The 27,762-nt window shown below is 40.1% G+C and overlaps 1 protein-coding gene across 5 annotated transcripts in view; it reads left to right on the top strand.

The window, feature by feature from the left end:
• LOC126471447 (muscle calcium channel subunit alpha-1-like) overlaps positions 1-27,762 on the top strand; it is an 876,499-nt gene that overhangs the window by 526,325 nt on the left and 322,412 nt on the right. For all 5 annotated transcript variants that reach the window (XM_050099633.1, XM_050099629.1, XM_050099632.1 and 2 more), the window contains exon 16: positions 14,240-14,331. In XM_050099633.1, the coding sequence (XP_049955590.1) occupies positions 14,240-14,331 (92 nt within the window). The remainder of the gene's footprint in view (positions 1-14,239; positions 14,332-27,762) is intronic.

Genomic DNA, 27,762 nt, shown 5'->3' with positions numbered 1-27,762 from the left:
ACATATCATAAACCGTTCAGGCATCAGTTATTTAATTCAGCAGCTGTCATTACTGCAGTAGCATTCAATGTTTTGGAGATTAGGAATACCTAACTTGTTCAAAATTATACAAATCTGTTAAGCTGGCCCCATTTCACTCAGAAATAGTGCACTGTATAACAGTCATAATATCTGATTTGCCAGTCACTGGGAAGGAAATATGAATTCATAACTTTATGCCATTTGTGTCCACTAGTACCTTAGCTAAGTGGTGGTAGTGCAGCAAGTGTTCATTATCTGGAGGGAAACTTCCTGGCAGATTAAAACTGTGTGCCGGACCGAGACTCAAACTCAGGACCTTTGCCTTTCGTGGGCAAGTGCTCTACCAACTGAGCTACCCAAGCACGACTCAGTTGGTAGAGCACTTGCCCGCGAAAGGCAAAGGTCTCAAGTTTGAGTCTCGGTCCGGCACACAGTTTTAATCTGCCAGGAAGTTTCATATCAGCGCACACTCTGCTTTAGAGTGAAAAAATTTCAATCTGGAGGGAAGATTAATCGTAGTGACTCTGGTAACTGTTTACGGATTTGAATCAATGCGAATATAAACTTTGTTCGTGATAGTAAAATTGACGATAAATACACCTGTACTACATGGTGGATGGCTTCCTTGAGATCCTCTGCTGTTAATTGTACATCCACTAACTGATCTGTAAGTAATTGAAGTAACATCACTACTGAGATCTTCTTATCTTCTATATCTAGTCTGGTTTGTATTATCTTTCAATCAGCATTCAATGACATGGTGGTAGCTTGGAGATACTTGTTCAGGTCTTGCATAACATTCCTAATGGTCTTATTGTTATTGAGTACTGCTTGTTTGAAGTCATTTAACCTCATAGTGTTCCTGGCAATAGTGGTCTTGTTGAGACCTGCTGTAACTGTAACATCCTGTAGTGTATTATTGAACTGCATGATATCATTGTCACCTGCCATGCCAAAAATAGTTTTTAATAATTTATCACCTGCCTTCATCCTTCCTTGTTTAAATCATTTGACTGTGTGGGGCACTAATCCTTCTATTTGATGCAATTGGCCTGATAACTGGTCAAATGAGTACTGCAGAGTTTTATATTCGCTTGCTGTTTCATCAGATGTCTCCACTTTCCTTGCTGCTGAGTTTAAGGTACTAAATTCTAGCTCTAACCACCCAAGTTCATTATGTATCTGCCATAGATTATATTCCAATACTATTGTCCACTGATGATTAGTTAGCACCATCATGTCTTGTCCAACAAAAATGGTGCCACTCCTGAACTGGTGCACCTGGAATCCATTGTTGTTGTTGTGGTCTTCAGTTCTGAGTTTGGTTTGATGCAGCTCTCCAGGCTACTCTATCCTGTGCAAGCTTCTTCATCACCCAGTATCTACTGCAGCCTACATCATTCTGAATCTGCTTAGAGTATTCATCTCTTGGTCTCCCTCTATGATTTTTACCCTCCACACTGCCTTCCAGTACTAAATTGGTGATACTTTGATGCCTCAGAACATGTCCTACCAACCGATCCCTTCTTATAGTCAAGTTGTGCCACAAACTTCTCTTCTCCCCAATCCTATTCAATACCTCCTCATTAGTTATGTGATCTACCCATCTAATCTTCAGCATTCTTCTGTAGCACCACATTCTCTTCTTGTCTAAACTATTTATTATCCATGTTTCACTTCCATACATGGCTACACTCCACACAAATACTTTCAGAAATGACTTCCTGACACTTAAATCAATACTCGATGTTAACAAATTTCTCTTCTTCAGAAATGCTTTCCTTGCCATTGCCAGTCTACAGTTTATATCCTCTCTACTTCGACCATCATCAGTTATTTTGATCCCCAAACAGCAAAACTCCTTTACTACTTTAAGTGTCTCATTTCCTAATCTAATTCCCTCAGCATCACTTGACTTAATTCGACTACATTCCATTATCCTCGTTTTGCTTTTGTTGATGTTCATCTTATATTATCCTTTCAAGTCCATGTCCATTCCGTTCGGCTGCTCTTCCAGGTCCTTTGCTGTCTCTGACAGAATTACAATGTCATTGGCGAACCTCAAAGTTTTTATTTCTTCTCCATGGATTTTAATACCTACTCTGAATTTTTCTTTTGTTTCCTTTACTGCTTGCTCAATATACAGATTGAATAGCATTGGGGAGAGGCTACAACCCTGTCTCACTCCCTACCCAACCACTGCTTCCCTTTCATGTCCCTCGACTCTTATAACTGCCATCTGGTTTCTGTACAAATTGTAAATAGCCTTTCGCTCCCTGTATTTGACCCCTGCCACCTTCAGAATTTGAAAGAGAGTATTCCACTCAACATTGTCAAAAGCTTTCTCTAAGTCTACAAATACTAGAAATGTAGGTTTGCCTTTCCTTAATCTTTCTTCTAAAATAAGTCATAGGGTTAGTATTGCCTCACGTGTTCCAACATTTCTACAGCTGGAATCCATAGCTCATGTTATTCATACCTGCAAACAAGAAAAGTAGTTCTGCAGTGATGTAGGACCCCATTGTGGTAGAAGGTGATACCTGTAATACGGAAAGTAGTATTGCTAAGCGCATCTTTCATAATTGTGATTTTATGGCAAAAGAAAAATTATTGTGTACTTTGTATGACCTAGATACCCTTATCAATACATTATAATGAATGACTTACACTTATTTAAGCACATGGTACCTAATCACATGCCAGTACTTCTTATTACTTAGAACCAGAATTCCCCTTTGTGTATTTTCCTAATTCCCTTTTCTGTACCTGATTTCCTGTTAGTACATTATTGCTAGAATCTGCAGTATACAAAGCTTATTTGTATTTGCATTAGAATGGACGATTTTGTATTGTAGATGTGTAATTGACTGCACGCAGCCCAAGGTTATAGGTGGCTGAGTGTGTGTTCTATGTTGGTGGATCAGTGGTCTTCTGTATTTGCTATTGTTGGTGCCATTACATCTGTTAATCCCTTAAAATGTTTCAACCAGCTTGCATGAATAATAGTTGCCTTTGTGTATAACTGTAACTTGACATTAACTGATGATGTGATTTTGACAAGTTGGCAAGGACCCGGGTAATTTGTCACAATTTTTTTTGTCTTTCTTAATTCATTTCTTCTGCTTCAATCATTATTGTAGATTTTTGTCTGTCTTTCAGCAAAATAGGGAGTGGATAGAAAAACCCATTGTCAAATTTTGAAATCTGGATACTTAGCGTGTATGTTGACTAATTTCTCTTGTCATTCTAATGCTCTGCTATTTTGTACTTTTTTCCACATGTCCTTAATGATCAGAGCAAATTTCCTAACTGCTTTTCCATTCTTCCTTTCTTTGGGCTTAAAATTTCGTAAGGTGACATGACCGTTCCTTCATATGTTTTGGCGTTTTAAGCGCTTACATGGTATTGAATGATGATATAACAATTGTTGTGTTGGTTGTTGATAAAATAACTAAGCATCTGCCCAGTAGTGTGGGGAACCCTTTCTGTTCGTTCGTTTGCCTGTAGATGTAATGGGGTTCTGCATAATTTATGTACTTTCAGCAAACGGCAAAGTTGTTTCATGAGGTCAGACATGAAGTAACTACATTGGTCAGCTATAAGTGCTCTGGTGCACCGAATTTTAAAATCCAATTGTTGACCATAGCCTGTGCAATGGTGTTTGCCTGTTGATCAGGGAGACTTACCACAGTTAGATATCTTGAGAAATGATCTGAAATTGTTTGTACACACCTATTCCTGGCTGGTGTTTTACTAAAGGGACTATAAATGTCCATTCCTACTATTTGAAATAGGTGTGATGTTTCCAGGAGTCTTTGTAACAGTATACGTTGATGGCAGTAGTCTGCTTGCTAGGTGCATGGTATGCAATTGTGCACTTATTGTGCTGCATCGTGCTTTCTTGCCTCCCACCAGAAACATTTAGCAATGTGTCTATCAGTAGTTAATAGTCTGAATGCGTAGGCTACAGGATGTTCTGCACCGTGAATGTTTTGACCCAAAACTGCTTCGATAGCACATCCAGATGCATCACAGGACAGGATGAAGTCTTTGCTGAAATATGGATGGATTAATACAGGACTACGTGTTAATTTGTATTTCAGTTTTTCAAATGCTGTGTCGCATTCCATTGTCCAGTGAAATGTAGTACCTTTTTTCAGTAACTTCATGAGAAGTCATACAATTTCTGCATAGTCTTTAAAAAAATGTCGATAATAATTTGAGAGGCCTAGACCTTGATAGATGGTGGTGTTAGAAAATCTTTAACTGTTGTTATTAGCCATGGGTCAGTTTTGATTCCATGTTTGCCGATAATATGGCCTAAATATTTTATTCCTGTTAATACGAAGTGACACTTTTCCAAATTTAATTAGCATCCCTGAGATGTTGGAAAACTTTGTGTAAGCAAATCACATGCTGCTTGATATCTTTTGAAAATATGATTGTCATCAAGGTATATCATGCATTGTTGAGGTGTTAACCCACATAACACACCATATGGCAATCTTTGGAATGTTGCAGGGGCATTTTTTAATCCAAAAAGCACCCTTAAGAATTGCCAATGAACTGAAAAGGTACAGACAGCAGTATTATGTCTGTATTCTGGTGCAACTTCTATTTGATGGTACCTGTTCCTCAAGTCAATTGTGGAGAAATATTTACTGTTGCTGAGATGATCAATGGTATCTACGATATTTGGTAATGGATGCATGTACAGAATTGTATTGCTATTTAAATGCCTGTAATCACTACAGAATCTACAATGTTTTTCACTGTCAGCAGATTTCTTTGGCACAATTACTGCATTTGCACTGTATGGCGAATCTGAATACTCTGTTATACCATCATCTAATTGCTGATCTATGAATTCATCAAGTAATCGTTGTAACTGGTGAGGAACTCTGTATGGTCTCCTATAAATTGGAGTGTTATCTCTTGTTGGAATCCTGTGTTGTGTGATGTTCATTACTGGTAGCGGTCCCTGTGGACTAAACAGATCCTGAAACTCCTCCAACACTGCTATTGTATCCCATTTGTTTGCTTTTAAGTGTGATATCTTCTGGTGCAATGCAGTTTTGTATGTGACTAGTTTGTCCCTATTGTCTAGGTCTGACCAATCAAAATCATCTTCCTCTAAGGCACTTATGTTAGGTATTAACATTTCCTTTCGGCTATCTAAATGCAGCGGTACCTTCTGTACTCCATCAGTTGCTATGGCACGAACTATGCTCCTGCACACAAAACAATGTTCTGTGTTTAATTCACCATTTTCCTCTAACAGCTCCACTATGCATATTGTGTTTATGTGCAGCATTAATGTGCACTCAAAGTAGCTTTCCTGTACTGAATGGTATTTTATCCCGCAAATCTACCTTCAAGGACAGTGCTCGCAGTTTAGTTGAGTCCTCTTTCCAGGAAGAGGGATCTTGTGGCTGAGCGTCCTTGACAGCTGGATCACCTAATCGAAACAACGTACCTCTCAGCTCCACTGTTTGCTATTGGCTTATTCAGGAAATCTTACCCTTGATATGACTTACACAACCTCCTGGAATTGTACACCCTCAATGTGAAAGGTCAGTGACGTGCAGCTTACTGAACATATGTCACCTCCACTTATAACACTTAAATTATATCTTGGAGGGTCATATCTCCTGACCTCAGTGAACTGTTTACTTATGACTGACCCACGAGCCCCAGTATCAACTAATAGTCCAAGTGTTTTACCCTTGATAGTGCCTGCTAACCAGCACTCCGCCTTTGCATGCGTTCTAATAGCATAGAACTTTAATGGGAATATATTGCAGTAGTTCTAGGGTTCCCATTCCTGTTTAACAGAACACTGTTTGCAAATTTCGCTGTACTGCTACAGTCATGATATGTATGGCCCACCCTTTCACAATTTGTACACCTCATCACGCCATCTATTTCCTCTAATGCTGTAGCATTGTTGACTGCATCAGTTAAATTCTTCAGAAATTCTGCCCTAACAGCACGCTGTTTCGGGTGGCAATCCTCACAAAAAGTATCTAAGGCCCTGTTCTCCTCTTCTTGTATAATATACCTATCAGCTTCATCAATGGCTGACAATTGGGAAATATTACTATTAACTTTTCATTTCTGTCCACAAAGCTTTCTATTGTTTCATTGTGTATATGGGACATGTTGTTCAATTGCTCCCTATAAAAACGGCAATTGTTATGCTTTTTAAAACTTTTGAGCAAACCTTGTTTCAATTCTTCAAAAGTTAATGCATTTCATAACTTCTCGTAATATATTACATGCGACTTATCGTCCCTGGTTAATTGTAACCTTGTCATTTGCAGCACCTGTTCATCCGACCAGCAGTCCAGTTTAGCATCTGCTAAAAAATCAGCAAAAAATGCTTCCATGTCCTCGCTTGGCTTGCCAGAGAAAGGGAGTCACAGTAGTGGCTGCCAATGAATCGAGTATGGGAGGAGTTGCACTAGATGTTGAGGTGTACTCAGATAATTGATTCAACAATTCATTATTGTCAGACCTCAACTGGTCTACCTGATTAAGTAGGCTCTGAATAGCCTCATGGGTGGAATCTCCTTGTGTCCTACTGTCTGTCATTATAATGCTTTCCTGTTTAACAAATGGTTATTCCCACAAATATATTTCCTTTGACCACAAGAACATAGACTCAGATATATAACAAGTAACATTAGAAACCCAATTAGAGTTCTGACCAAAATAACAAGAACATCTAACACTGTTCGAAGAAAAAATTTTTTAGTGTCAAATTTATCTGAAAGAAAGAGAGCTTTACATTGTTAGTTTTTTACTCTGTGAAAGCGTTACTTCAAAAGGAAAAACACCTGGCACCAATTTGCACTCACCAATGTACTGAAATACTATCCATTGGCTGCAGGTTGTCATCTGCTGTCTGTGGGTTGTCTGCAGCCCTTCGCTGGTGATGGCATCAACAATTTCTTGTGCCACAAATTCCCTACCATGTACATCTCAAAAAGAGCCAAGGTTATCTGACTCCAAGTGTAGCAGGTCAGGGTTTTGGGACACTAGATATTGAGTGTCAGTGACAGACAGGAGTAAAGGTCATTATTTTGTCAGTGATGGTGGGAGAGGAAGCAACTCTTTGTGGGCAGTGGAATGAGTTGACTCAGTGAGTGAAACATTGGTGGTTCCACTATCAGCCATTTACTGACACATAAGACCTTTTAAACAAACAGAGTAACACATTGTGTTTAAACTCACTCAATTCCTCATGGCAGTAGTGCAGTGCGGAGTTGTAGCGTGCAGATTCCAGTGACCGTTCATGTGGTAACAGCTTGTGTTGAAGCGGAGCGTCAGATAGCGTATTCTTCCATTCAGTACTGTACCCTTGACCCACTGTGGAAGTGGCACAGTCTTCCCTTGTAAATTTTCTCATTGCATTATTAATAAGCAGTTATGGTATGGCATAGAGTTCATCCTGGAATCGAACCAGCGACTCTCAGGTTTGGTGTCTTCTGGTGGAGTTCATCAACCTCTAGGTTCACAGGTGACCCATCTGGTGAGGATGCAGTCCCTTCATCCTCCCCAGCCACCTGGGTAAGTACCACATTAATTTGTTCCTGGTAACATCTGGGATGGCATCTTCTGCGTTGACCTATTGGTGCGGCACCGACGTCATCTTCTGTCAAGTAGCATCACAGCTAAGTCATTGCAGCAAAGTATGATGTCCACTGACTAACCATCGGTCCATCCATCCAGGCAACATTTCTTCGTCTCTTCTTTCTCTCCTCAAAGGACCATCTCGTGCCCACATGTCGGAGGTATTTATTTGATGTTTTCATTAGTGTCACGAAGTTTATAGGACAGTGACTGACTGTTCGGTCGTTGATCTATGCTTCTCACATTGGGCAGAAACATGACCAATATTGACATACGTGCCAGCTTTCCTTGTTTTACCTCTATGCTGGCATTTTCAGGCATTGCCCTGTCATTCTCCTCTGCATCACCAGATACATCTCACATGTGAATTCAGTATGCTGACTGTTCCTGGCACATTGACCGCTGATCTGTGAACTGCGCTAATTGTTGTTCTCCTTGGGAGCATTGTCCATCTGCTAGATCATTGATCAGTCAAATCTGCTGCACAAACACCGCTGGTCATTGGTCTCCTTGTTCAACTGCAGACACTTCCGAATATTGTGGCTTAATGTGTCAAATTCTCTAATATATCCACTCAACCTGTAATAAGTCTTTACATATTTTTCTGCCTGATCTCTGCTTTGAACAACCATAAATAACACTTAATTATTATACGCAACTATAAATAACACATAATTTTATACATAATTGTTATACATACTACACATTAATAAATATTAAATAATTGAACTAATTAATAGTCATACATTTCTAACTGCCTCTATTAATTGCCAGTCCTTTCGCTGTTACATGTTTTATTTTTCAGAAAATTCACTCTTTCATGCATAGAATATACATTCTGGTCTGTAATTCAAAATACAAAATACTCAAAGGAAGTCTATCGGAACTGTTTGATAGTGCTTAGGAGCCCTGTCTATTGAAACTATGTTTATGTGAACCACTTAAGGTATTAGTGAGTTACTAATTTTAAAGATCATTCTATATGCAAAACATTTAACTATTAATAATGTTTAAAGACTTTTAAATAAAATCTTGTAGAGAAGGTGTATCTTCAGTTGTGTCATTGCCTAATTTTTGTTTTTAAAAGCATGTGACTGGTTTCTCTGTTACTTGCTTGGTTTACTTTTTATTTAACATTTCCCTTATTTATCTATTCAACTTGTTCATTCATGGTAGTGACCCTGTGTAGTTTGTTCAGATGCTCAGGATTTGCCCACCATGTGTTCAGTGTGTCTGACTAGCTGACCTGCAGTCAGGATTTCACATACTTTGAGCTTTGCCAGTCAGCTCACTGACCATGCCTTGTAGCTCATCCAGCCTAGCATGGCCCCACAACTGTCAAAACATGCTCACCTGGCTGTCACAATGCACATGAATGGCTGCGTCTTTTGTTAAAGGTTTTCATAGACATTTTTAACATCTGCTGTGTCAGCTTGTTTCCAGCCCTTCACTCTCTGGATGGAATTATGTGTACCCCATCTGTCTAGCCTAAGTGAAAGTGTGAGAAGATGTTTTGAAATGTTTGTTAGTCATGTAACTGAGGTGGGACTTGGGTAGAAGCCAAGTGTTCATCTAGTTAGATGTGGGTACCAACTAAAAACCATGTCCCGGATCATTGCCACACAAGCCCTTGTAATTAACTCACCAGACAGGTCATCAGCTGTTGGCATGCCTTATTGCCAATGTACACCTGCCCAGGTACCAAGTTATGTTGTAACCATAATGGTGGACATCTTGAGGGCTTTCAGTCACTTATGGTGGGCAGCACTTTTTGCCCATCTGAGGTTCCTGGACTGCCCACCAGCTCTATCAAACTGCTTAAAGAAGAAACTTCCTGGCAGATTAAAACTGTGTGCCCAACCGAGACTCGAACTTGGGACCTTTGCCTTTCGCAGGCAAGTGCTCTACCATCTGAGCTACCAAAACACGACTCATGCTCGGTCCTCACAGCTTTACTTCTGCCAGTATCTCGTCTCCTACTTTCCAAACTTTACAGAAGCTGTCCTGCGAACCTTGGAGAACTAGCACTCCTGAAAGAAAGGATACTGCGGAGATATGGCTTAGCCACAGCCTGGGGGATGTTTCCAGAATGAGATTTTCATTCTGCAGCAGAGTGTGCGCTGATATGAAACTTCCTGGCAGATTAAAAGGAGGGTAGGAGACGAGATACTGGCAGAAGTAAAGCTGTAAGGACCGAGCGTGAGTCGTGCTTTGGTAGCTCAGATGGTAGAGCACCTGCCCGCGAAAGGCAAAGTTCCCGAGTTCGAGTCTCGGTCGGGCACACAGTTTTAATCTGCCAGGAAGTTTCATATCAGCGCACACTCCGCTGCAGAGTGAAAATGTAATTCTGTGTAAAGAAGTATTGTCAAATCAGAGAAGGAATGCTATAATGACCAGGTGAGATTTGAGCAAAATTAATTTAATAGGCTGCCCACAGGGGTCAATAAATGGCCCTGTCTCTGGGATATGGTGCTTGACCATTTGTTACGAAAGCAGCATGATAGTGATGCAGTCGAGAGAGCTGTGGCACATTCTGATAACCTGATAATCCTTGTGAAGGGGAGCTTCAGAAATAACCTTGAAGAAGGAAGTGACATAGTCCTTCCACAATTACATCAGTGGTACCAAGGAGTTAAATTGTCTATTGTGCCTGAAAAGACTTCATACTTGTTGGCAAAATGGAACATTTTAAGATACCTAATCATAAAATTAATCAACAGTACCACAAAGAGAAATTCGGTCACCAGATATCTATGCATCTTCTTGGACAAACAAAAAAATTATAGTGAACATATTGAAGAAATGAGAAACAGAGGCAGGAGCATAATGAACAGAATTATTAGTCTAGCCAGTAGTGATTATAAACTACCATTTAAAGAATAACACCTTCTTATAATCCCATCTTGATTCTAGTTACAGGATACTTTGAGAGTGATTGAGTGCATGGACTTTAGCTTATAACACAGGCATGGGTAGTTAACAGGGTGTAACTTCGTTGGTTGGCAGAAGCTTCCAGTACTGTGTCAGCTGAGGCATTGGAGTACTCCAGATACAGAAAAAATGGTGATGTATTGGCTGAAGAAAGCATATCATCATGAAGTGCTAATTCAATAGGAATATTCATCGTGAGCAAGTAGCAAATTCAGAATTGTGTCCTTCACTTGTAGAAGAGACAATACGATGATGCCCAAATAGTGAGGTGCACATATGGGTTTCCCCCAAATATAAAACAGAGACTGGGAATGAGGCATTTCAATTCCTCAAGAGGATTGACACACTTCTTCATAGACATGGCCCTTATGCCACCTACTGGCACTGGATTAGTCAAAGACAGACCTCTGAATGTGCCTGTGCTGTTGAAGTCTCTATCTAGGGATGTGGGCTATATGCTGATGTTGCTGATAGTGGTTGGCAGCAACTGAATCAGCATGGAAGATTTGGTGTTAAGGAGATACTGCATTTGGAGGTAGTGCAGCAGAACTTTGACAATATTGCCAACACTATTTGAAGAAAGGATTGGGTAACACATTTCATTAAAAATCAATCCCTGTCCACTGCACTACAGAATTGTGACAGAAGATCGAGAAGCAATGCATCGTAGACTATCACTGCTCATACACTATGTGATCAAAAGTATCCAGACACCCCCAAAAAACATACATTTTTCATATTAGATGCATTGTGCTGCCACCTACAGCCAGGTACTCCATATCAGTAACCTCAGTAGTCATTAGACTTGAGAGAGTAGAATGGGGTGCTCCGCGGAACTCATGGACTTCGAACGTTGTCAGATGATTAGGTGTCACTTGTGTCACACGTCTGTATGTGGCATTTCCACACTCCTAAACATCCCTTGGTCTACTGTTTCCAATGTGATAGTGAAGTGGAAACAGAAGGGACACATACAGTCTTTTGACTGAAAAGAGACTGCCAACAGTTGAAGAGGGTCGTAATGTGTAATAGGCAGACATCTATCCAGACCATCATACAGGAATTCCAAACTGCATCACCATCCACTGCAAGTACTGTGACAGGCAGGAGGTGGGCAAACTTGGATTTCATTGTTGAGTGGCTGCTCATAATCCACACATCACACCACTAAATGCCAAACGATGCCTTGTTTGGTGTAAGGAGCATAAACATCAGACGATTGAACAGCGTAAAAACGTTGTGTGGAGTGACGAATCATGGTTCACAATGTGACAGTCCGATGGCGGTGTGTGGGTAAGGCGAATGCCAGTGAACATCATTTGCCAGTGTGTGTAGTGCCAACAGTAAAATTCGGAGGCAGTGGTCTTAGGGTGTGGTCGTCTTTTTCATGTAGGGGGCTTGCTTCCCACTATTGAAGAACAATTTGGGGTTGGCGATTGCATCTTTCATCATGATTGAACACCTGTTCATAATGCACAGCCTGTGGCAGAGTGGTTTCACAACAACAACATCCCTGTAATGGACTGGCCTGCACAGAGTCCTGACCTGCATCCAATAGAACATCTTTGGGATGTTTTGGGATGCCGACTTCATGTCAGGCCTCACTGAATGACATCAATACCCCTCCTCAGTGCAGCACTTCATGAACAATGGGTTGCCTTTCCCCAAGAAACCTTTTAGCTCCTGATTGAACATATGCGTGCGAGAGTGGAAGCTGTCACCAAGGCTAAGGGTGGGCCAGCACCATACTGAATTCAAGCATTACTGAAGGAGGGCACCACGAACTTGTAAGTAATTTTCAGCCAGGTGTCCGAATACTTTTGATCACATTGTGTTGTTAAATCAAGCTCCTGCTCAGAATCATTCACCAACAGATCAGTGACTTCTCTAGGCTCTGATACAACCAGACCATCACAGATGTGAATAGCTAGAATAGTCAGGAATCCACTCCTGCCAACAATGTGTCCAACAACACCACCAGGTTGGAAGTACAGCCATGTTTTGCCACCCAAGGAACTTGAGTTGGGGTGATGTGACCTGGTATGCTGCTGCATTTCTCAGTGTAAGCAACAATGCATCCTTGGAAGCTGACAGTCTTTGGAAGAGACAGATGTGACCACAGTGCCATCCACAGCACCGAAGGAACTGGCAGTGTGTACCTGCGAGGAGTGGTGGTGTGCATTCTGAAATATGGCAGACAAGAACTGGTGTTATTACTGTTTGTAACCTGTTTCAATTATTTATGGTGTATACTAGTGACAGATAGGAGGTAAACAAGGTTTACAGCAGTAATAATGGTAGACATAGCTAAAATTGGAAGTAGGCATAGTTTTATTAATATTGGAAATAGTTAAGGTGATAGGAAGTAGTATCGTGTAGGAATTTTGAATCATTAGTTGCCAATGTATGAAAAAACGTTTGCTGTTGATGATAATTTGTGTAAGGATGAATACAGCCTGTGTTTAAATTATAGGTAACAGGCTGCACTTTAATAAATAAATAAATAAATTATATTTATATTCGGACAAGTGAAATTGTGGATCATATAGTGGTTCTTTCAAATAAGGTGCAGTATTAGGGCATGCATAGCCCTCCAGCACAGTACTGCTTGAGTGGGAGAATTCTATGACAATATGATTATTCATCTCCTTTACCAACACACCACTGTAACAAGAACTAGTTAAAATGTGGCTCTTCTCCTGGTGGAGATCCAATATAATTCCTTTGACATCTCAAAAATATTTCAGTAAGAGTTACCTCAGCAATGCCTGTGTTTTAAATGTTTTCTTGGCCAAGGCTGGTGGATGTTCTCTCTCTCTCTAAACTGTTTCTACTTCCTGATTCATAGTGGTACATCCAGGACTCAATGTTGTAATTTAATCAAGAACACCTCCTTCATGAACATAATGCTTAAAAGTCACCTGTGGTATTGTCCGCTATGCACATTGTAATCATCTAACAGATAACTTCATTACTATTCATTACAGTGTCCTGTAGCAAAGGCTATCATGCATGATTTGTCTCCCATATGTATCAATGATTTCAAAAACAGTGACACATTTTGGCATGAATCCATTGGTTGACTTCCTCTTTCAGTCTTAATTCAAATTCATTTTGGCCTTCAAGTTCCTTGTTCATTGCAAAGGTTGTTTTGTGCTTATGAGTCTTTCTTTCCATCTATAAATTCGTCCTTTATTTAAACATTTGCCACCTTCATTAATGTTCATTGCGATGTTGATTTAAGACAGTTTCACTCATTATGACCATGAAAAGTATTACATTGTTAATCCTCTATGATGACAGTGGCATGGCCATGTGTGTGCTAATGTGAAAGTGAATGTTGCTTTGTGACTATGAGAAATCTATGATTTAATGTTAAGGGAGTAAGTTTAGTTCCATTAAACAATATTTTATTGTACTTATATGTGGATGAAAGTTGTAATAAAACACATTCACTTGATAACTGTCCTTTGTGTGTAATATTGTTCTCCATAGTGTGCATTACATAGAGATAGGTGAACTCATGAGCACGTTTCTTGAGAGAATTACAAAGTTTTTGTTGATTGGCATTCTATTCGATGTCTGTTTCTTACATATGGCTCTTCAGGATTGGTGTGTTATTACATGAGTCTTCCTTAATACAAATAACAAGATATTTTGTTAAATGTATTCTTGGCTATCGCTGTTGACAACCTGGCAGATGCAGAATCGCTGACAGCCATAGAAAAGGAAGCAGAAGAAGAAGTAAGTAAGGTTTTTGTTTTTTGTGTGTGTGTGTGTGTGGGGGGGGGGGGGGGTTGGGGGGGGGGGGGGGGAGACCAGTCTCTTTCATACTGACTGTTAATGTAACATGATGTTCATATCAATAGTTCTTAACTGCAGCAATTTCTTAAAACTAACAATCTAAAGATGAACTGGTTTTAATACATATGGTCAATAGCATAACAACTTCAGAAACAGTGCTAACATGAACTGAAAGAACGAATGCTTATATCACCACATAATAAGTAATCCTTTCATGATAGATAATAAAACAAAGAAAAAATTAAGGTGCTGGAAGCTGGCAGAGATGGTAGATAATTCTGAATGATTCTCATGAGAAACAACCAGAAACCACATAATAAAAATTAGCTAAGGTGAATCAATATTTGTGCAGTGAAATATCTACTGGAAAGAGGCACTAAATAATAATCAAGACCCAGGTATGGTATAAAAATACCTTTGCGTTGCAATGGTACAAATGCCCATGACCCCAAAATTTGATGCTATTTATTTTAATGGATGAAAGATCAAATCATACAACGGAGTGGAAAGTCTTGTGAAACAGTGTAAGTGTTTCTTAATTATCATATTCTCTGAAGTTTCATGGCTTGGGAAGCTGACATATTATTATAACACCCTTATGTGATCACAGATAGCTTGCGGATAGGTCATGGATGCGCTACTGTTGCTAATAACTGAAGCACAGTTAATGATATTTGCTAATGATATAAAACTTAACCCAATATTCAAAACTTTATATGATGTGTTAGTTGCTAGAATTACAGTGAAATAGCTTGAGAGTCTAGTTAGCAGTGCCTTATGAGCATCAGTAATAAATCTATATACAGGGAGTATTTGAAATGCATCTGTTGTTAAGAAGGCCACCACCTTGTGCCTCTGCAAGTTCCAAGCTCTGGTTGCTAGACCAAGGTATAGTTAATTTTGGAGTAAGAACATCCCATGCATATCTTGAGTTGCTAAAAACAGACAAACAACTATCCCCACTCCTTAATGATGTAAGCTGTAAGAGACTATTCGCTTTAGGTACTTGAAAATTCTCTTCACTTCTTTCCAGTGTGTCTCTCCAGGTTTTTTGAGTTGCTGACTAGTATTTTCCACTGCAAAATTGATGTCAGTTCTGGTTGCCCCTGATAGATAGTGCAAGCTTCCAACAGCTTGACGGAATAAAGCACTGATAATTTTTTAACAGAGTCCCAGCTCAGATTACACGTGACCACGATCAGTGTGTATTGCCACAGCATTGTCATTCTCCATGTTGTACCATTCCAGCACATCCCCCTCATATGCCTCTTATTTTAAGAAGACAGAACCATGTTGAAACTGCTCTATTTGCAAATTGAGATAATTATCTACATTTTAGTAGTTACATCAATTTCCTACTGCAAATCATTCAGCAACAGATTGATGACTTCTGTATACTCTGGTACAACCAGACCATCATTGATGGGAATAGCTAGGATGGTGAAGAGTCCACTCCTCTCATTTACAGAAACACAGGGATCTGCATTGGTTGCTGTCAGGATGGATTTGTTTCACATGCTGTTGAATTGTTGATTCCATAGCAAAGATGCTTGTTTCAGTCTATAGATATTTTTCTTCAGTTTGCATACTCTTTTGGTGCCATCCTCAAAGCCCTCTGGTTGTTGCATATGTATCTTGGTATGGGTTTCACTCTATACAAATTTAGTGTTAACATCAGACTGACTCAGGCCCATCTCTTTGGATGCTACAGTAAATAATATTATTCTTAGGTTTCAGTACAGTCCATGCAATGCCTTTGTTGAAATCCTCTTGCAACAAGTCAGCCCTTAAATCAATGCGTATTTCCCTCTGTTTTCCTCTTCACTTTGAGTACCCACCTGTGGTGGTTCAGTGATGGTTCAAGTGTAATTAAGATTAAGTGCATGCATTTCTTCTTGCATGGCCTGTTTGGAATTTTCTGAGCTGTGACATTGTATAGCATCTTGCTAGGAGATGTGTTCATAAAACTGGGCACATATGCAGATTTTACATTAAGGTTGGCATATCTAATAAGCTTTTTGATTTTTGTCATGTCTTATAGGCTGCTTCTTATTTGATTCACTGATTCTGTGCAATCTCCATTGACTTTATGTTTAACACAGTTGATTTCAGAGTATGGTTCTTCTTCAGATGATTTAATTTCCCCTTCTTCTGCTTGATATGCTTCCTCTGGAGTAGGCAGTTCACCCTTAATGATGTTTTACTCTTCTTCAACAGACAGTTCTTCCTTAAAAAAGCTTTTATTTTCTTCCTCAAATGAAATTTGTCTGTCCTTCAAAGACTTTTCTGCATGGAGAAAGTTTTGATATGCAAGTCTTTTGGGCTAAATTTTAAGGTCTACCTTAGTACCCAAGTTTGCCCAAAAATGTCATTTTCACTCAATGAAATCTTAAACTTCATGTTATACAACTTTTCTTCATGAAATCCTACTGCAATAATGTTTTCTCTCTCGAAGATTCTGCATGTTTTCTTGTTAGGTTTAAATTTTATTCCCTTGTCTAGAGCTGCTCCAAGTGAGAATAAACTGAACTGAATACATGGCACACACAAAACATTTTATAGATGTTTCTCATTCCATCTTTCTCCATCATAGGCTAAAATGTTTGTCACCTTTTCCTTGTGAAGAGTGAAGAGACCATCCCCAATACAGACTGGGCATTACTCTCAGATGAACCACACATCTCTAAACGTTCAGTTTTGTTACATATGTGATCAGTAGCACCTGAATCTAAAAACCACACATTTTCATTTGTATGCTTGTCTGTTACTGAAGAAAAAAAAATTGTTATCATGGCACCCTCTCTCAATTTCTGATCTTGATCCTTTGATGTAGAGTTTCAAAACTCTTTTTTTATTCTTAAAGTGTTTGTTTCTCTGTTTGTGACCTGCAAGAAAAACCTCCCCCTCCATATAATTCTCGAGACTTGGGCATTTTTCTTCCCTCAACTATCTTGAGGTCAAATCTGCTAGTGTTTGTTGATCAGGATCTGTCAATTCCCACACATTCAGAAAATGATTATTTCCCACAGCCTCAGAAAATGGTATTACTCATTGATAACATCATTAACAGTTTCGTAATTACCATAGAATTTGAAATACTTTCACCTTCATTCCTCTAGTGATGTACCATGTATTCTAACTGTGAAATATATGTAGCCATATTGCTTGAAATATACTTTCTGAAGTTGTATCATTCCTGCTTCAATCAATGTATGCGTACATTGTTTTTCTGTTTGTAAACTCAGAGTAGTTGAATAATATATAGCAGGTCTTCTCCTGAACTGAAGTTCTGTTCTGATGATAATTTTTTGATCTGCATTGGCTGTTTTTTCCCACACTGTAAGATCTTTGTCATATGTCTGTATTGCTGCAGTGTTCACGTCATCTTTACACAGTGTTTTAAGTGTCTGATCTGTGACAATATCCCAAGCTCCCCTGACACTTCAAACTTGTAGGCCAGCCAGTTGTCAATGCATTAGAGCTTTTTAATTCTTGTAATGTGGCTTTCTATTATTTTAAGGTTACATTTTCATTTGTACTTGGCAGAATAACCTCAAAATGTCTTTCTCACATGCATTTTTGGTACAGTACCTGGTATATTATTTTATTTATGTCACTCCTCACTTGGTGATTGCTGGGCCCATAAACTGATAAAGGAATCGCAGTAAAACAGCACTGGTTGTCACTGTCAGATAATGACAATGTTTTATTTCCTAAACTGGTACAAAAATGTGATACATAATGCACACACATACATTACAAAAAATTGGTCTTGTACCACTGAGACTACTGTATAAGTCCCATATGACAGCACAGATTAACCATCGGGAAAGTGTGCCAAACATGAATGAATGTGAAATGATAACATTGTGTTTATGAATATCAGAGAAACAAACAAAATAAAGTAAAACATCTTTAATTGATTGTCATAAGAGTTTGGATGGCTTTAATTAAGACTAAAGCATGTTTTGTTGTGGAGAGATCTTTCATGAAATTTCAATTACTAACTTTGTCCTCCAAATATGATAATATTATGTTGACTGCCCCCTCCATAGTGAGAAATGACCATCATAATAAAATAAGAGAAATCAAAGCTCGCATGGAAAAACTTGGGTATTCATTTTTCCTATACACTATTCAGTGAGGTGTACAGTTGAGAAATAGTCTGAAAGCAGTTCTGTGAACTCACTACAAGGCACTTGGTTCTGTAAACTCACTACATGGCACTCAATTGTGAATTGCAGAGTTCTCATGTAGATGTATGTTTAGATGTAGGACAAATTCTGTATATACATTTGTCAAGTATTTTTCATTCTTGAGCTATTAATGAAAGTTTATATTCAACATGTTTTGATGTAAAATCCAACAACTGGAATTTGTCACCAATAAATAAATAATTTTGTTAGATAATTTCATAAATTTCCTGATGCATTTGCGAGAAATATTTATGTTTGACACTTGTGTGCATTTGAAGTTAGACTGTCTCGAATATTTCATACGTATAGTAATAGTTACCACTTCACTGTTCCATTTAACAGTGGCAGAATATTCATTTCATGGGCAGGCTGATAGGATCTATTTGTATAGCCATGTGAAACAATGGACACAAGGGTGCATCTTTTACAACTCATTAATGTCGTATGGGTTTAAAAGAATAAAATTCACAAATGGGGGAATACACTACACTCTAAGCAGGCAATAGCAAGTTTTCAGTAGTAAGTGTTCAAAAGTTCAAAGGATGGAACCAGTCAAACTGTACACAAGCCACCAGAATTATCAACAACACCCATAATATGGAGAGAGAGAGAGAGAGAGAGAGAGAGAGAGAGAGAGAGAGAGAGAGAGAGACAGAGAGAGAGAGAGAGGGGGGCGGTGGGGGGGGGGGGGGGGGAGGAACCAGATAGGGCGTTCAATGCGAGAGGCGTTCAATGAATTCGAAAGTAAAGTTCTATGTACTGACTTGGCAGAAAATCCTAAGAAATTTTGGTCTTATGTCAAAGCGGTAAGTGGGTCAAAACAAAATGTCCAGACACTCTGTGACCAAAATGGTACTGAAACAGAGGATGACAGACTAAAGGCCGAAATACTAAATGTCTTTCTCCAAAGTTGTTTCACAGAGGAAGATTGCACTGTAGTTCCTTCTCTAGATTGTCGCACAGATGACAAAATGGTAGATATCGAAATAGACGACAGAGGGATAGAGAAACAATTAAAATCGCTCAAAAGAGGAAAGGCCTCTGGACCTGATGGGATACCAGTTCAATTTTACACAGAGTACGCGAAGGAACTTGCCCCCCTTCTTGCAGTGGTGTACCGTAGGTCTCTAGAAGAGCGTAGCGTTCCAAAGGATTGGAAAAGGGCACAGGTCATCCCCATTTTCAAGAAGGGACATCGAGCAGATGTGCAGAACTATAGACCTATATCTCTAACGTCGATCAGTTGTAGAATTTTGGAACACGTATTGTGTTCGAGTATAATGACTTTTCTGGAGACAAGAAATCTACTCTGTAGGAATCAGCATGGGTTTCGAAAAAGACGGTCATGTGAAACCCAGCTCGCACTATTCGTCCACGAGACTCAGAGGGCCATAGACACGGGTTCACAGGTAGATGTCGTGTTTCTTGGCTTCCGCAAGGCGTTCGATACAGTTCCCCACAGTCGTTTAATGAACAAAGTAAGAGCATATAGACTATCAGACCAATTGTGTGATTGGATTGAGGAGTTCCTAGATAACAGAACGCAGCATGTCATTCTCAATGGAGAGAAGTCTTCCGAAGTAAGAGTGATTTCGGGTGTGCCGCAGGGGAGTGTCATAGGACCGTTGCTATTCACAATATACATAAATGACCTTGTGGATGACATCGGAAGTTCACTGAGGCTTTTTGCAGATGATGCTGTGGTGTATCGAGAGGTTGTAACAATGGAAAATTGTACTGAAATGCAGGAGGATCTGCAGCGAATTGACGCAGGGAATGGCAATTGAATCTCAATGTAGACAAGTGTAATGTGCTGCAAATACACAGAAAGGTAGATCCTTTATCATTTAGCTACAAAATAGCAGGTCAGCAACTGGAAGCAGTTAATACCATAAATTATCTGGCAGTACGCATTAGGAGTGATTTAAAATGGAATGATCATATAATGTTGATCTTCGGTAAAGCAGATGCCAGACTGAGATTCATTGGAAGAATCCTAAGGAAATGCAATCCGAAAACAAAGTAAGTAGGTTACAGTACGCTTGTTCGGCCACTGTTTGAATACTGCTCAGCAGTGTGGGATCCGTACCAGATAGGGTTGATAGAAGATATAGAGAAGATCCAACGGAGAGCAGCGCGCTTTGTTACAGGATCATTTAGTAATTGCGAAAGCATTATGGAGATGATAGATAAACTCCAGTGGAAGACTCCGCAGGAGAGACGCTCAGTAGCTCGGTACGGGCTTTTGTCAAAGTTTCGAGAACATACCTTCACCGAAGAGTCAAGCAGTATATTGCTCCCTCCTACGTATATCTCGCAAAGAGACCATGAGGATAAAATCAGAGAGATTAGAGCCCACACAGAGGCATACCGACAATCCTTCTTTCCACGAACAATATGAGACTGGAATAGAAGGGAGAACCGATAGAGGTACTCAAGGTACCCTCCGCCACACACCGTCAGATGGCTTGCGGAGTATGGATGTAGATGTAGATGTAGATGAGAGAGAGAGAGAGAGAGAGAGAGAGAGAGAGAGAGAGAGAGAGAGAGAGAGACTAGAAGCCTACGGTTCCATTGGGATGTTAGCATCCAGAGGTGTGGCTGCCAGCGCCAAGGGCAACACAAAATATGACAACACTTCTTGACTGTGTTCAGCGAGCAGCTGAGCTGGTGTCTAATGGAGTGGCTCAACCTCCATTGGTTGCTGTCCCCACACTGTAGAAGAGGAATGCTGTTGTGACCTTAAGTAACAGTCTTGGTGCAGGGGTGGTGAATCCCATTGCCTTATATGCTAGGGGGAAATACTGCCATTGTACTTACAGGTATATGCCCTGGCATTGGCTCCTTAAGTGGCAGCTGGCTTTGCTCATGTTGTGGTCGTAACTGTGGTTTCTGTGTCTCCTACCACAACCTCAAAAAGTTGTCGACCATTGTGTTGGACTATCGTCGTATCTGGTGAGACCCAGATGTGTGCGCCCAAACCAACACACTGTTGCTGAAATGGGGTGTAAAATGAGACTGCTGGAGGCCCTGCCAGGCTACACCCATTTACTGAGGGGGGGAGTTCATAGCTAAGAAATGTGAAACAGCATCTTCTGTCAGCAGGGTTTGGGCCCCCCCCCCCCCCCCCCCCCCCCGCCTCTCCTCCTTACTCTTATGGGTTTTAAATGCCCTGACCATCTGCTCTACATCTAAGTTGGATGGAAACAGGAGATCATCAGCTACTGGATACCATTGTGGCAACATAACACATGAAATTCTGATGCTTTATTGCAGATATGGTTGAGAGCCCCCTGACTGTGGATCTTGCTCTTGTGATGGACATCATTGCTGTATAGTAGAAGTTGAACATTGTGTCCACCAATGTTGACCACATTTCCCCAAGAAAGGGACCTGCAAAATGCACAAGTATCCTATCCCATAGCTGAGTCAGTTGAGGCCACAATGAGGGGCCACTTGGTTCTAGGGACAGGCCTGGCTCATGCGAGACACCCCCCACCCCCCTCCCCCTGCAATGAGAAGAATGCAGCAACTGGAGTATGTGTAGACAGAGTCAAGGTGGAAATACAATGCAGTACTTGTTATCCTACATTTCAAGCAACAGCATTCCCTGACTTACAGTGAGCCACTCTTATGAGGACAAAAATTGGGATGGGCATCCTTAGGAAGGTGCATGGACCATCCTGTTTGAACCACTGCATCAACACTGCACAACACCGGGTTGTGACTTGTGGCCAATGCGTCTTCTTTGATGGTAATGGGAAATTCTTGCAGTGTTGTTTGTAAAGGATCATCAATCGCTAAACAAACTCTTTCTTTCCTATCAAACTCCATATTGAGACCCATAGGCAACCTGGACAACACATCAACATTAGCATGCTGTGCAGTGGGCCAAAAATGGATATCATAAAAATAATTTCTGAGAAATAATATCCAATGCTGTAGTCTGTAAGGTGTCTCATCAGGGAGTCTGGCCATAGGATTAAACACCACCACCAATGGTTTATTGTCTGTGACCAAGTGAAATTTGGGACCACACAGGAAAATGTGAAGCTTTTTTAACACCATAGATGATTGCCAGCAACTCTTGCTCTATTTGGGAATAACTATTTTGAGAGTGTCTTAGACCAAAAACAGTAAGTTGTTCTAATATGTCTGGATTTTTGTGGGGATGTATGGTACCAGTCCCATACCACAATGCATCAGTGGCCAATATTAAGCTTTTCTTTGGATCAAAGGTAGCAAGACAAGGGGAAGAGCATAAGTGATGTTTTAGCCACAAAAAAGCTTGCTGACAAGTGCCTCATAAAACAAATTTCACAACTTTCTTATCAAGTTGATTTAGAGGGGGCGAGACCTCCAGTGCATTTGGTATGAATTTATTATAGTAGTTCACACTGCCAAGGGACAACTGCACCTCCTTCAAGTTCAGAGGGATGGGAAACTTGTCAATTTCTGTGACATGGTCATTGTGTAGTTTATTGCCCTCCTTATTTAGGTTGTGTCCTAAATACTTGATACTGGGTGCTAAAAATGTACACTGTTCTTACTTACAATGCAGACTACTGTCCTCCACTGCCTGTAAAACTGCCTTGGTGGTGCTTGTCACAATTAAATCATCCATATAAGTTGCACACTTTAGGATATGGTGGACTTTCTGCTCTGTAAAACTGAAAAATTCCTGGGGCTGACGCAACAGCAAAAGGCGATCTGGTTAACTTCTAGAGCTCAAATGGTATATAAAAATACTGAGCAACTGATGCAACTCAGCACTGAGGAGAAACTGCAGATAAGTGTCTCTCAAAGCAATCTTTGAAAAATAGTGTCAACCTGCCAACCTTGCCAAGAGCTCCGTGGGGTGAAGGATTGGATAGACTTTCACCTCACTCTAGGCATTAACTGTGGCTTTAAAATTGCCATGCAACTGAATTGTCCCATTGTGTTTTTTAACCATAACCAACAGTGTTGCTTACCAACTCAGTGCAGCATGTGGAATGATCTCTAATTCCTGTAGTCTGTCTAATTCAGCTACAACTACATCTCTCATATCAAATGGCAAAGGGCAAGCATGACAAAACTTATGTGTTGCAGACAACTTCAGCTGAATGTGGCCCAAAAAATCCGTTGCTTTATTGGCTCAAAGAACTGTTTATGGGACTGCAAGAGGGAGTCTAGGTCATGAAAAGGAGTGGCTGGTGACACCTAATCAAAATGATCATCAATTTTGAAATCAAATGTTGTAAAAGGGTCCGACCCAAAAATATTTGACACTGCTGGGGAATCAACCATTAATAATGTTACTTGGTGCTCCAAATTCTTATATTGTGTCACTAAGTCACTGGCGAGAGTGGGAACCACTGCCTTGTTAACTATTTGTGACAGTGGACTACTCACTTCATGATACGTAGCCAAATTGATCAACAAGGTCGCAGCTCCATTATCAAGCTGAAATTCAACTAAGTGTCCAAAAATAGATGATTCAGTGCAAGCTTATGAGCCATTTGCCACGTTGTGAGCTTGGCATGGGAAGTGTCTTAATAGACTACTTATCATATTGCAAACCATATGCTGCATAGTAGACACACCAGTGGTGTGGCCCTTTGGTTGCACTTGAAACAAACGTTATTTAAGTGTGAAAATTTGCTTCACTTATGATGGGTGTGGCAGTCAGCGAAAACCTTCTAATCTAAGGAGCATCCCAATGCAGGGGAAAGATGACTGCTGTGTGTCATACTGGACCAGAAATTTGACCACCACTGCCTAATTGTGTGAAGGCTAGTACAAAAGCGGGAAAGCTTATTCTTAGTATCTACCTTATTAAGTTGCTCAACAGAGCCATGATGAGACCACTTTTTGACAACCAAGTTTGACCTGGACACATGTGTCCTTAGTAAATGAGACCCTGCTGTGTTGTCTGATGACATACTATGGGAAGAACTGCAATGCACTTCTGCTATGTGGCACTCATCGACAAAGGCTTCCTGGGCCATTGCAGACAACCCATGTGACTGTGCTAACTGTGCCATGTCAGCTAGAGATGGGTCAGATAACTCTAAAGCCTTCACTTGAAACAACTCGTCTGGGGCTAATTGAATAATTACATCGCAAATAATGGAATCCACGTAAGATACGTCACACTGGCTAAAGTCTAACTTGCAATCACTCATGTGGCTCAACTATCCATTCCACATGTGACTTGTTAACCTGCTTTTGTTGCTGATTTAACTTAAGGCACACTGCTGTGGCATGCAATTTATGCTCAGAATGTGCAGTTGACAATGTAGACAACTCATCAGATTTCAACAAAGTGAGATCCATATGTGGACAAAGCTTTTGCACCAAAATGTAAGAAAGAAACGGGGAGAAAGGAGGAGTGTGTACTCATGTCTACATGATCACTAACTTTTCTTACACTGCAGTAGAGCAAGAAACATTTCAGGTAGATGTACAACCTCTCTGTCTATGTCAGAAAACCCTAAAGCTGTAGGAGGAGGGGGGGAGGGGGTTGCTGTTTGCTGCTGCTGTTATATATGCAGCTGCTGCTGCCATAATTCCATAATTTTGTCCTCCATGATGATGCTACAAGACTAATGCACATGTGAGTCAAACTCATCACCACCTGTACAACTCGTTCCCTGTGTACAGGTTTAGCATGCATAAACTCACAGACAGGTGGAATACACAACACCCTGCCTGGGCTGTACCAACTTGTCAACAGTGAGTGTTCTAACACCTGAAGAACTAAACCAATTAAAACTTTGCAAAAGCCAGGAATGTTAACAGCACACATAATATGTCAAGAGAGCAAACAGAGAGAGAGAGAGAGAGAGAGAGAGAGAGAGAGAGAGAGGGAGAGAGGGAGAGAGAGAGATCCCTAAACAACCAACTGTCTATGTGTCACAGAATATTAGCAGGTCTGGCTCCTAAACTAGCAAACACGCAAGTGAACTGAGTTGGTGGCCACGTTATTTTCTCTCCTTGGTCATCAGAGGCTCTTTCAGACATGCTCTGTCAGCAGCTGTTGTGACCAGTTTGCTGGCTGCCGGCATCGTTGGTTCTGCACCCTTTTATTGCCATGGCATTATCAGCAGGTGCATATACCAAAGCATCAACATGTGTTACCAGATAGAATACAGTTCATTAATCAAATCTTTTCTACTATTTATCATCTCATTTCTAAGATGGGATCCATAACACCACAAATGGTTGTTGAGGTAGATTGAGATTCACGCAAAAATCTGGCCAGAAAGAGAAAATTATTCCTGTATGTGTATTGTTTTTAATGCGTGCAAGGCATATTGCTTGCTGGATTCAATGCAGTGTTATGTGAGTTAACACATTTCCAGTAAAGGATGACATAGTTGAGGTGAGGAGTGAAGCAATCATTATCATTATTAATTTTTCATCCATTTTGGTCACACTGATCACTCCGGTGAGTGTGCTGCATGTGGAAGAATGAAGGTGCATTGCAGATGCTACTTGTCACTGGCCTCCCAGTTTAGTCCTCATAAAGGGTTTGCTACAGAAAAGGTGTTTTCCACTGTGCTACTGAAATTTGTCAGAACTAAGCAGTAAAAGTGAGATTTAACATTAGTGTTATTAGTACAGCTGCAGTAATACCTCCATAACATAAAACAGACAATTATATGAATAGAATTTACTGGAATGAAAGAAAGTTTAGAATAGTGGTTCATTGAATTTGGCATTTCTCTAAGTTCTGTTCTTGGCTTTCACACATTTTTCACTGACATCTACAGCTACATCTATGTCTATACTCTGCAGTACACCATGAAATGCATGGCAAAGGGTATGTCCCATTGTACCAATTATTAGGGTTTCTTCCCATTTCATTCACTTATGGAATGTTGGAAGAATGATTGCTTAAATACCTCTCTGTATGCTGTAATAAATCTAATCCCTTTGTGAGCAGTAAGTATGTAGTTGAAATGCATTCCTAGAGTCATCATGTACAGGTGGTTCTTGAAACTTTTTAAGTAGGCTTTCTCGGGATAGTTTACAACTGTCTTCAAGAGTCTGCCAATTCAGTTTCTTCAGCAACTTTGTGACACTCTCCCACAGATCAAACAAACCCATTGATCATTTGTACTGCCCTTCTGTGTGTACATTCAATATCCCCTGTCAGTCCTCTGTGATACAGGACCCACACACTTAAGCAATATTCCAGAATAGGTCGCATGAGTGATCTGCAAGCAATCTCCTTTGTATACTGATCCCAGTATTCTATCAATAAATCGAAGCCTGCCACCTGCTTAATCCATGACTGAGCCTGTGCCAACATTCCACTTAATATCGCTACAAAGTGTTACACACAGGTATTTGTAGAAGTTGGCAGATTCCAACTGTGAGTCATTGACATTATAGTCATAGGGTAAAATGGTTTTTTTTTTCATTTTGAGAAGCATACAGTTTTACATTTTTGACCATTTTAAGCAAGTTGCCAATCTTTGCACCACTTCGAAATCTTATCAAGATCTAACTGAATACTTATGCAACTTCTTTCAGATGATGCTGCACTATAGATAACTGCTTCATCTGCAAAAATTCTGAGATTACTATAAATATTGTCTGCAAGGTCATTATATAAAATGTAAACAGCAAGAGTCTTAATGCACTGTCCTGCGATCCATCTGAAGTTATTTCTCCATCTGACAATGACTCTCCAACCAAGATATATTTCATCCTCTGTACCAAAGAATCCCCAATCCAGTCAAAAATTTCACTTGATACCCCATATGATCATACTCCTGACAATAAATGTAGATGTGGTACTGAATCAAATGCTTTTTGTGGATCAAGAAGTATTGCATCTACCTGCCTGCCTTGATCCAAAGCATTCAGTATGTCATTTGAGGAAAGTGCAAGTTGGGTTTAACATGATCATTGTTTCTGAAATCCATACTGATTGGCATGGAGGAAGTCATTCTGTTTGAGATACCTCATTATGTGCAAACTCAGAATATGTTCTAAGATTCTACAGCAAGTTAGGGATATTTGACAGTAGTTTTATGGAACATTTTGACTACCCATCTTGTAAACGTATGTGACATGTGCTTCTTCCAAATACTGGGCATGGTTTTTTGTTTGAGGGATCTGCAATAGATTACAGTTAGAAGAGGAGCTAACTCAGCCACAAATTCAGTGTCGATTCTGAGAG

This window comes from Schistocerca serialis, chromosome 3 (assembly GCF_023864345.2).
Source record: "Schistocerca serialis cubense isolate TAMUIC-IGC-003099 chromosome 3, iqSchSeri2.2, whole genome shotgun sequence".
In the NCBI taxonomy this organism is placed as follows: domain Eukaryota; kingdom Metazoa; phylum Arthropoda; class Insecta; order Orthoptera; family Acrididae; genus Schistocerca; species Schistocerca serialis.
This window is presented reverse-complemented; position numbering and strand designations above follow the sequence as displayed.